The following is a 12,300-nucleotide window of genomic DNA, read 5'->3' as shown; positions in this document are numbered from 1 at the left end:
ATCTACTTATAATGATGAATTCATATTTCAACAAATAAAATTAGTAACCAAAGTGTTGATACCCTCAAACAATGCATAATTACAATTAACAAAATACCTCAATTTATCAATGAGTAACACGTAAATTGATTTAAATTCAATATTTTATTTTTATTTAGCTACATTTAAAATAAGCTACAAAGACAAAAACTAACTACCCTATAATATTTATTCCATTATAAAATATTTAGTTCCCACCATTATCTTTGAATTATATTTAGTTCCCACCATTATCTTAAATAATTCAAAGGAACATGTAAACTTTTTAAATATTATTGTTAATTTCAGTAAATATTATTTTAAAATTATATCCTATTATTCATAGAAAATGTGTGAGAAAAGATATATTTATAGTTACATAAACAATGTAATAGTTTCAGTTTCCACATGAAAGTTGAGAAAAGTCGGTTAAATATTATTTAATGTTATTGTCATACTAAAGTTAACGAAGTTATTTGTGCACATGTTCAGTGTGGATGAAGATGACGACAGATCATTTGAATCATATCCCTGGATTGACGTAAAGCAGCTGCTAGCCACTCAAGTTTGATCTATTTGCTACATAAATTGATCATCAGGGCAGCCACTCAAGTTTCATGTATAAATCCATCAGCAGCTTCTGTGAAACTTCGCTTCATCCCATTCCATACTCATTCCTTTCCTTCATCATCTCTACTCAAATGGCAGCAGATCCCATGGACTCCATTGATGACGTTCTGGCTCTTGCCACCGTCCAACACATCAATTCATCACGGGATCCCGCAGCAACGCACCAGCTCCAGCTGTATGAAATGATACTCTCTGCAGTCAAGCCGTTGGCTTTGAAAGCAGCCGTGTTGCTCAACATTCCTGACATCATTGCCACACAAGGCAACGGAGGTCCCCTTTCCGTTGAGCAGATTGCTTTTCACATTGCTGCTGCTAATTCCTCATCTACTAGTAATTCCCATGTGGATGTGGGATACCTCCACAGAATTCTGAGGTTCCTTGCTTCCTATGGCGTTTTTACTGAAGAGGAAGAAGCAAATCAGGGAGACGGTGCAGACCTGAAGAAAAGAAAGTATGGCTTGACTGGCATTTCGAAGCTGCTAGCGCAGGGTGAAACTCAGCAATCTTGCGGGCATTTCCTGCTCCTGATAGCAAACAACGTCTACCTGGACGCTTTTCAACATTTGCACAATTCTGTCCTGGAGGGCTGCTACACGTTTAACAAAGCTTATGGTATGAGTCCCTGGGAATATCTGGGCAGCGATCCCCAAGCTAACCAGATTTTCAACAACGCCATGGCCGCTAATAGCAGCACTGTCATGGCTTCCGTGGCGAAGATGTATGAAGATGGCTTTAAGAGTATGGCCACGCTGGTAGACGTTGGAGGAGGCATAGGCACTTCCTTGTCCATAATTGTGAAGGAACATTCACACATTCGTGGCATCAATCTCGATCTGCCTCATGTCGTCGCCACTGCGCTTCCCATAACTGGTAAGAGTAGTAATATCTTTTTTTTGATATAACACGATAGCAAGATGATTTATAGAAAGTTGTAACTGGGATTGAGTGAGTGTTGCAGGGGTGGAGCATATGGGGAGAAATATGTTCGAGCACATACCGTCTGCCGATGCAGTCATGATGAAGGTGATGAATTCATCTATGGTCTTCCTTTTCCATAACAAATTTACCTATTATTCCTATGTGTTGAGGGCTAATAATATTCTATTATCATTTTCTGCAGTCGATCCTCCATGACTGGGCGGACGAGGAGTGTGTGAAATTGCTGAGAAGAAGCTACGAGGCAACGCCAGCGAAGGGAAAAGTGTTAATTGTGGAAGCCATTGTTGGTGGAGACAAAGAAGGTGAAAGCTTGTCGAGGCGATTGGGATTGTTATATGATATATCGATGATGGTTTATACAACGGGTGGGAAGGAGAGAACAGAGGAAGAATTCAAAGGGCTGTTCCAGCGCGCAGGTTTCAAGAGCCACACCATCATCAAGTTGCCTTTCCTTCAATCCCTCATTGTGCTGTCCAAATCCTAATAATTTCGGATTATAGTTATTGTTAATGTTGGTTTTGCTGAGCCCAGGTGAGGCATCTTTACTGGCCAGGACTTTGGTCCCACGGTTCCAGATTCAAGTCTTTTCTGAACAATAAAATAAATATATTACGTTTAGTATTCAAATCTTTCCTCAGTGAACAGTGTAATAAATATTGTAATATTCACTCAGTATAATAAATTTGTATATTTTTTACCTTCCTATATTATTTTGAGTTCAACAAATTTAAGAAATCTAACATTTATGTAGAATTTACCTATTAAATTGAATTTATTTATTTTTTAAATATTTTTTTTGTGAATTGATGTATAAAAATTGAATTTTTGTAATCATATTATATTAAAAAAAATATTTTTAATTATTTATTAGTATAATTATATAAATTAAATATTTGTAAATATAATATCAATATGTTTATAAATATAACATCAATTTATAATAAAGATTAAAAAACTTTTCCTATTACATCTCATATTTTCCAAATTAAAAAATAAAAAAATAAACTAAATTATTATTATTATTATTATTATTATTTTATTATCTTTTTTTTTAAGCTTGGTAGGACTCTCTGATTTTCATGTCTATTATTCACCCCGCTACGGGGAAGGGTAGCCCAAGATTTGAACCCAAGACTTCCGATTCGGTGAGACTTCATTTCCACGGCCACTGTCACTTGAGCTACCCGAGAGGCACATTATTATTTTATTATCATTAATTATATAAAAAATTAATAAACACTGTTATTTCAACATATTCCATAAAAATTAAAAAACATCTTCTAAAATAAACTTGTCTATCAATATAATTATATTATTTTTTCATTTCTTGATAAACATTGTTTCAGTACTAACGGCCTACTTTTACATCTAGTTTTTTATTATTCAGTTTTCAGTTTCGTTCACATAGGAATTACTGTCTTTTCATCTTTGTTATTTATTATTCAGCTTTCAGTTTACAGAGGAATTCCTGTGTTTTCGAATTGAAAAGGGTCAATAATATATGATTTATGATTTTGGTGAATAGTTAGGAGGATTGAAAAGGACCAATTCTGATGTACTGTTACTCCATCGGGTACTCATATTTTTTGGGAAATTAAAATTAATAATCCAGTTAAAGATTCATATACATAGTCAATTCCTGTTAACCTCCTCGTTCATTGATTCTGCAAGGAATAGCCCATACCAGTGATAGTATGCACAGACAGCCAGTATCTATGAATATATTTTCTGGAAAAGAAAGTTATTTTTACGAGTAATATGATAGTTATGAAATAAGTTGTTTTTAGTGTGATTTTTTGGGAAGTTTTTTAGTGGATTTTTCTTGTTTAATTTCTCTACAATCTCACAAGAATTTATTGAAATCATAAATTCAATAAATAACTCCGACACATTTGAAAACAACTCTATTATGAAAACAAAAAATTAAACCACTCCTCCACATTTGAAAACAACTCTATTATGAAAACAAAAAATTAAACCACTCCTACACATTTGAAAACAACTCTATTATGAAAACAAAAAATTACACCATGAGATTTGAGTTCGATACGGCATAGCTATCATTACTACTGACAATGTACACACCGAAGATTTTGAGCAACAAAAATTAGCGTGTGTTCCTGTTGCGAAGCCGAAGACCAATTTTAGCGGTAATTGCGGCTGAGAAGTAGTGAGTTCAATGGTAAATACTTTTCTTTTTCTCTCGCAAGTTTATTAGCTGTATGGGGACATTAAAGCCCACTTGCATTTTCCCTTTTCTCTGCCAAGTTTATCAGCGTTACGGGGAACAATAAACCCACTTGCATTCTCCTTTTTCTCAGGTTTATTAGCAGTATGGGGCACAATAAAGCCCACTTGCATTTTTGTGTGAAGACGTACAAAACCGTTTACATATTCTCAGACATATTTTTGTGTTGAGTGTTTGAGTGTTTGAGGGATGATCAAGTTTATTAAATGGTAGCAAGTAACTTTTTCAGTTTATGGAGCTGTTCATAGGTTAAAATGTTGGCTAGAAATTGATTTTTTTTTCAAGAAATTTAAATGCTGAAGTGTTTAAATCATTTGTTTTATGGTGGAAATAGATTCAGCACCATCGACAATTATTAAAACATCCAAACAAAAATTTAAACTTCAACTGTAACTCATATTTACTGAAATTTCTACTATTAAAATCTTACTAAAATTTACCCTATTTTCTTGAGAAAATTATAACCTAATTAAACTACTCTTTTTATTTTGGCCTCCACTTACTTGGTACGAGAAAGATAATTATTACCTTTATTAATAGAAAAATTATATATCATTTTAAGATTTTCATTTAATATAAAAAGACCCTTAATGGCAGGAAGATAATAACCATGGATTTGTCGAGGCCAACTTTAAAAGTGATAAATACATTTTATTTAATCATGTACGGGGTGATTAGAATAAACATTAATTATTATTTTTAAATTCAAACTGTAATCGTTTTTCAGCGTTGCTATAAATATTATTTATTTATTACTTTAAAATGCAATTGTGTTTCAAGCTGGGGAAGTAAAGGTGGGTTAGTAAATATTAATTATTAGTTTTAAATTACAATTATCTTAAAACATATTAATAAGAAAAATAACGCAATATATGTATGCATCAAGCCTGAAGGAGAGTGGACTCCGCTGGGATGGAGGTTGAGACAATTTTTTGGTTGAAGTTGTTGGCCAATCAGGCCTACGATGTTCATTGGAAGGAAGAACATCACTCAACCTCGACTAAGTGTGGTTCTTGCTATGAAAAATGCGGAGTTGGTTAGTTGGTCAACCCTCAAAATTATTGGGTCAACAATGGATTATAAATTGGCCAGGGGTTAAATTTGACGCCCTTATATTTGTATTTGGTGTTTTTACACGTAAAATATTTTTTAGTTCCAAATCTCCACGTCATTTGTAACTTGTCAATAATTTTTAAAAATGTCAATATGACGAGCATATTTAAAAATGAAAAGTTAAAAAAAAAATTATATATATATTTAACCTTGTGTTGAATGGAGAGTGAATCATTGTGAATCGTGATTCATTCACATTATTAATATCTTATTTAATAATCCACCCATATCCCAATTTGGCAAGTGACAACTATCTGAATTCCAGACTAAGTCATAAATATCAACTTCTAGTTTTCAACAGGTAAATGGTATGGTAATTAATTGCCAGCTACCCACTGCCGAGTTATGTTAATAATTTATGGTGATTCGTTTGCAAGTTGCAACTTCCAATTCGTGGCAAATTCCAATCAATTGCAATATGTAAGTTATTCATTGTTGAATGTGGTGAAGAGCATGGATAAGAAAAACTCTGCAAAGTCTGGAACTTCAAATGATACAGAGCTAGAACTCAACTGACCAAGTAACCAGTAAGTGATAGCCATAGATAGTGTTTCACACTACTTATATTTGAGAGATGCTCTGCTCTATTTGTTTTTCTATGCATGCTTGTTGGATATATGTATTCGTTTTTCTATGCATGCTCGTTGAATATCTCTCTGAGGCAGTAGTGTTTTGTTTTTTTAATTTTTAATAAATTGAATTTTTCTCTATCTTTACATGGATTGTGTATTTTGATTGTGGTTTTATTATTATGTGATGGGTGGGTTATATTTATAGCAACATTGATAGAGAAATAAACCTTAGAGCCTAGCCATCTAAAAAATATATGAATGCTTGGATAATAATTTCTTCATATCATCTTTACCCTCACGCCTAGCATTAAGGACTTCCGGCTCAGATTAATGAAATCGGATATATATGGGCCATGATTGAAACGGATGAGGAAGTAAGGTTACTATGGAATCCTTATGAAGATCGATGGTCAATTAAGGATGGGTTTCGTTCAATTGTTGTGCCATGGTCACGCAATCATAGGTTGCAGTTGTTTTCAGTCTTCCCTTGCTTTCTTCAGAGATTTAATATATTCGCAATGCATCTTAGATCACTTTTCGAAGCCCTTGTTTTAATTCTTTTCAGTCCTCCCATGCCTTTTTGCAAGGATTGAATATATTCACAATGCATTCACTGTGAACTTGGGAAATGATCACATACAATGGTAGGTGGTCTATCCAATGGAGAGGGACCTTGGTTACACCTCTCCCTAGTCACACTGTCTTGAGATGCAGGCATGGAATGACTGAAAATTATAGCAAGTAATGAGTAATAAATAATCTTTGGACGCATCATTACTATGGTTTTGTTTTCCTTCGCCATCAATTCACCATGATTTGTTGCCATGACCTAGCTTATTCCAATTTCTCTCACTGGCGTATTTGGAAAGAATCTCTGTTTCCAAACAATGCCGCTATATGCCATGCGATGGCTCTGATTTGGGATCCCCTAATTTCTAAACAACTCCGCGATTTAGTTGGAGCATGATTGATTTCTCACATATTTGACTGTTCCATCAATCATCGCCAAATATTTGGCTATCACTTTTCGAAGCCCCTATTTTACTTCTTTTCAGTCCTCCCATACTTTTTTTGTAGGGATTGGATATATTCACAATGCATTTCTGTTCACTTTTCAAAATCTTTTTAGCCAACCATTGGAGCATTTTGGTATATATTGTTCATAACGGAAGACAAAACTTGAAGTTGAATGAAAATAAATATGAGTATGTCAGGGAATTTTTCTAAATCTTTTTGGTATCTTTTCAAATTTCAAAGATTTTTAATAGGGTTGGGTATATGGTTCATAATATATTACAGAAAAGGGAATTAAATGAAAATAAATATAATTAGAAGAAGAAATTTGTTTTTTCTATTTTCATAGATTTTTTGGTATATTGGATATATTGTTCATAATAGAATACATAACTAGAAGTTGAACCAAAATAAACATAATTATATATAAAAAAAAATACTTTAGAGGAAATCCAAGGGATATTTAAAAATTATTACAACTATAGTTCTCATTTCTAACCTATACGCTATAGCCATTAAACACTGATAATTCTGAAATCCTCTCTAAAGGAAATGAAAAGAAATCCTAATTCAATTTTGCAAATAGAACCCGAGCAATGTTAAGGAAACCTAAAACTTGAGGTGAAGAAGGAAGAATTCACAAGGAGTATGCTGACTGTAATTTGGAGAAGGAGCATTATACTGACAACGGACTTGGCATCTAGCGAACCTGTACAAAACCAAAGAAAGAAAAAATAAATTGTAAGGGTTTCTACAACTTCGGGAAAAAAAACCACACTCTAAAATTTTGCGGTTAGGATAAAAGAAAACCAATAAGAAGAGGACCTTTACCTGCAACGAGAGAGGAGCATAATTCCTCCTCAATAGCCACAATACCTTATTGGAGTCGATAGAAAAATTAGATAGAGTAATGGTATTTCGAAGAATTGTCTCGTGCAATTATTTTAAATGGAAATAGGTGGAGCCTGGTAACACTCTGTTACCACTCTGTGATATAATTTTTCTGATTTTCAAATTATATTTTATTCATTTTAAATTTTGATGTACAATAATCAAGAAGGGGAGGCACTTTTTTGGAAATGTTGGGAGGAACTTTTTTGGAAATGTTCGTGCTGAATTTTCAAGTGACAAGTCTCTGTGAGACATTTAGAAAACACCAGTCCTGCAACCCAATATTAGTTTGAGGATTTACCTTTTTCATTGAACTTTTTAACCCAAACTGTCTTCCACACCAAGTAAGAACAAACACGTCCATTTTCTTTTTTTAATCAAATTAGGTAAGAATAAAATAAGTGTATTAATTTTTTTTTTTTTAAAATGAAATCAATAATTCATTAACGAATAACTCAGATTACTTTAGAAGGAATAGTAATTATTATTATTATTCTTCGTATCAATTTGTCTTACATGCTCAACTATATTTTTAGCCCAGAATATTTTGCCACCTTTGGGTAATTCAAAGTTCCAGTAATTTATGTTTATAATTTTTACTGTTTTATGTTTATATAGTATGCTGCTCCTTAGTTATTTGAATTTGTGAATCAATTTGTCTTACAACTATATTTTTAGCCCAGAATATTTTGCTACCTTTGGGTAATTCAAAGTTCCAGTGATTTATGTTTATAATTTTTACTGTTTTATGTTTATATAGTATGCTGCTCCTTAGTTATTTGAATTTATTTTATTGTTTTATGTTTATATAGTATGCTGCTCCTTAGTTATTTGAATTTGTTTATTTACGTGTTAGTTTTACTATTTTTTTGTTATATTTTTTTTAAATAGAAATAAAAATTTTCATTATTTAAAGTGTATTTTTTAATATATAAATTAATTATTTTAAAAACTTATATTTTTGAAGATATAAATTGATTATCTTAAAAGAAATGTTCCACGTTTATTTATCTTCAATATTTAGTAAAAATTTACAATGAAGATTTACAGGTTGTCCTCATACTTTTTGTTGGCATTTCAAAAATAGTTAAATTTGTTGTTTTGATTTTGGCCACAATAGGACAACGACCACAATTCTGCAAATTTTTTAGTCCAAGCAGTGAGAGAAACCTACTTTGTGGGCAAATTTCAACAAGTGTTTAAGAAGGAGTAAGTCAATTCATATATAAATTTATTTATTTTTATGTGAGAAAAAATTGTATTTATATATGGATTTAATACAATTTAAACCAAATAAAAAATTAGTGTTTTTTTTTTTTTTTCAAAAAGTGAATAGAGAAATAATAACTCAAATAAAAATTTGAATATGTCCACTTTGAACTCCAAGAAATAGTGTTGTTGAAATCACCATTATTAAATGCAAACAGAAGTTGTAATGTATTTATGCTAAAACATTCAACTTTTCTGCCTTTACAAATGACTGAAATAGATAGAAAAAATAGACAATTTATTGTAAATATTGAAAAAAAGTTTACCTAGACTTGAGAAATTATTAAATATTATAAAGAATTAACAGGTATATTATTAAATATTATAAAGAATAAATAGGTATATTCCCTGGTTAATATCATTTCTTGAATCACTGCAAGATTATTTTTTTAATATGGTTTTAGTTGATGAAATGAAATTCATATATACTAAATAATTTATTTTTATTATATAGGTATTATATATCAAAAATGTCTTCAAAAAAAGGGAATCAACTTTCTATCAAAAAATTCTTTGGATGGTCTACTACATCTCAAGCTTCATTGCCCGATAAAGAAGATCATGATTTTGATCTAAATGAAGATTTAGATGTCTTGGGGCATAATGAAGAATATGATATCTTGGAGCATAATGAAGAAAATGATGAAGAATTTCACCACGGAGAACCTAGTAGCCAAAAGAAAAGAAAAATGAAAGTAAAAAGAGAGTTTTGTGATCAATGGAAAACTAAGTATAAGTGGTTGAGAGAGGCAAAGCATGAAGGAAAAACAGTTATGAAATGCATAAGGTAATGGGGCCATGGGGAATTGAGACTAGTTGCTCTACATTGCAGCATGATTCTATAGTTGTTCATGCTAGTTCAAGCATTCATAAACTCTCACAGGCAAAGTGGATAGGTGGAAATGAGAAGGTGGCGAAGTCTATTACAGAACACATTGCATACATTGATGATATGAACAAAGAAAGAGTCATCACTACTATGAAATTAGTATATTGGATGGTGCAAGAAGATCTACCACTCTCAAAATATGAATCTCTTTGTTTGTTTACAATGTCTATACACACGAAAAATATGCCAAAGAACAAAGATTATACATCATATACAAATCACATGGCTGCAAAAGAATTCATTTTTGCTATATCTCAGTATGTTGAAGAGCTACAAATTTCCAAAATGCTAGATAGCCCTTTTTTTCATTGATGTTAGATGAAAGTACAAACCATAGTTTAGAAAAACATCTTGTGGTTTATGCCACGTTTTTAAACTCAAAAGGATTGGGTCCTCCAATTTCACAGTATTTAAAGCTCATAAATGTTTCTGATGGAAGAGGGAAAACAACTTATGATGCAATCAAATATTTAATGGAATTAAGGGGCCTTTCAAAAGAAAGATTGATAGGAGTTTCCACAAATGGCGCTTCTTCAATGGTTGGTAATGAAAATGGTTTTATCACTTTCTTGAATAAAGATGTACCTAATCTTGTACGTGTTCATTACATTGCTCATCATGAAGTCTTAGCCGCATCAGATGCTTCAAAAAAAATACTTGAATTATTATTTATTGAGAAATTAGCAAATAAGGTATATTCTTGGGTGCAAAATTCTACGAAAAGAAATACTCAACTTATTGCTTTACAAGAACTTATGCAACTTGAAACTCTTCAAGCTCTTCAAATCCATGGAGTTAGATGGCTTTCAAGGGGACAAGTCATTGAAATACTTGTTGTACTTATGCCTCCCATATTAACATTGTGAAAAAATGAAAGAAAAGACTCATGGTATGATAAGGCAAGAATCTTTTCAATACAATTTTGTTTACATATGCTTGCAGATATAATGTGTGAATTAAACAAGTTGAACAAGCAATTTCAAGAAGAGTACATTGATGTCAGCTCTTTAGGGGCAACCATAGATGTCATGGTAAACACTTTGAAAAGGTGGTTTTTAAAAAGCGACACATTTGCAGATGTCACATGTTATTTATCTAAATTTATAGATGTCTCTAAATTTGGCTTTCTAGAAATTTGTGATAAGGAGGGGCTTGTTCAAAAGCATGAATTACGATTTGTAGCAATTCCACATGCATATGTTGATTGTGTTGATCTACAAAAACAATCATGGAAACCGTGTATTGAAGGTTCAATAGAAAGTTGCAAACAACTTGCAAAGATTATGTTCAAGCTCTCGTAGAGAATTTGAACGGAAGATTCCCTGATCTTGCATTTTTCAACTCAATAAGGTTGTTTAGGCCTTGCCATTATTTAGAGGATCTTCATGGAAGAGAACGAAACTCAAAGCGTTGGCTTGAAAAGATTTTTCAACAGTTACAACATCCTTATTATCAAAGTGAAGAAAACAAAACTACATTTGATTTTGAGGCTTGTTTGAAAGAGTTGCATCCATTTGTTGACACTCTTCATGTTAATTGCGAGGGATCATTTATGAAAGATGCATGGAGGATTCTTTATGTTACAGGGTTGCATACAAATTTTCCTAACATGTCAAAATTATGGCAGGCAATACTTACTATTCCTACAAGTACAGTTGCTTGTGAGAGAGGATTCTCAAGACAAAACATAATAAAGGATGTCCGAAGAACAAAGCTATCATTAGTTGCATTGGATGCCTTGATGCGGGTGTCTCTAACAGGGCTTGATTCATCGATGGTGGAATGGGATAGGGTATATGACATCTGGAAAGATGCTAAAGAAAGAAGAATCTTAAATATTTAAAGTTTTTGCTTTTATTTTTATGTTTGTAATGGTGGTGTTTTGACAATTACCTCTTTTGGTGAAACTATCCAAAATTTAGTTTGTGTACATGTTGATATTGAATCTACTTTTTGAACATTTACATAGTTCATGCACATTATGTTTTTGGTTTGAAAATTATTTCATGACTATTGTTCTTTTAATGAGATTAAAATTGTAGTGACTTAAATGGAAAACATGGTATGTGTGAGTGAATTATTTTTGTCAAATTTGTTGCAACAATATTAACATTCATTATTTTCATGTGAGAGTAATTATGAATATATATTTTTTCACTTTATAATATTATTTTTTGTTGTTTCTATACATATTTCCCATCTATTTTATCACTATTTCCATCTTAAAAAAAAAACTCAGAACATTTCAACAATCTGGAAAATTTGCAGAAAAGTTTGATCAACAGGTCTCAAAACAAAGTGTAGCAATGAGACTTGAGTCGAATGGTACAACAGAGAATGGAAAATTTGCAACAATTATGAGTACAATTTGAAATTAGATGAAACTTGTACAAATAAATATTAAAAGTCATATGATGGGCAGTTTAAAAATAAAAACGTCATAAAAAAATTCCTTGATGGGTAGAATCACCTGTCAAATTTAACCCCTGATCACATAGCTCTGGAATACGTTGTGCAGTGTCAATATTTTGGTTCATTGATCGAGGTCGTACCAACAACGCAAGTTTTTAATTTTTGAATTCTTTTAAAAAAATGAAAAAAAATTATAATCAACAATATTATATAACAACTCGTGTATTAAATAAAAAAACAAAATTATAAATATCTTGAAGTGATGTAATATTACAATTATTTTAATTATTTTTATAAATCAATGG

The 12,300-nt window shown here is 31.7% G+C and overlaps 1 protein-coding gene across 1 annotated transcript; it reads left to right on the top strand.

The window, feature by feature from the left end:
• Positions 1-588: 588 nt before the first annotated feature.
• Positions 589-2,214, top strand: LOC149248069 (flavone 3'-O-methyltransferase 1-like). Its single transcript, XM_089455995.1, has 3 exons — positions 589-1,518; positions 1,607-1,671; positions 1,769-2,214. Exons 1-3 carry the CDS (start codon positions 636-638, stop codon positions 2,069-2,071), a joined length of 1,251 nt encoding a protein of 416 aa, XP_089312121.1. The 5' UTR covers positions 589-635; the 3' UTR covers positions 2,072-2,214.
• Positions 2,215-12,300: the final 10,086 nt, after the last annotated feature.

This window comes from Pinus tabuliformis, chromosome 7, assembly GCF_031772625.1.
Source record: "Pinus tabuliformis cultivar Carrire ecotype Pingquan chromosome 7, CPIR1, whole genome shotgun sequence".
Taxonomy (NCBI): domain Eukaryota; kingdom Viridiplantae; phylum Streptophyta; class Pinopsida; order Pinales; family Pinaceae; genus Pinus; species Pinus tabuliformis.
The sequence above is the reverse complement of the archived record's forward strand: the minus strand, read 5'-3'. Positions and strand labels throughout refer to the sequence as shown.

Excerpts from the sequence above, each read along its gene's own strand:
- LOC149248069 (XM_089455995.1), top strand. The coding sequence starts at position 636 with ATGTATAAATCCATCAGCAGCTTCTGTGAAACTTCGCTTCATCCCATT. Across the intron at positions 1,519-1,606 it reads CACTGCGCTTCCCATAACTG|GGGTGGAGCATATGGGGAGA; the intron begins GTAAGAGTAGTA and ends TGAGTGTTGCAG. Across the intron at positions 1,672-1,768 it reads CCGATGCAGTCATGATGAAG|TCGATCCTCCATGACTGGGC; the intron begins GTGATGAATTCA and ends CATTTTCTGCAG.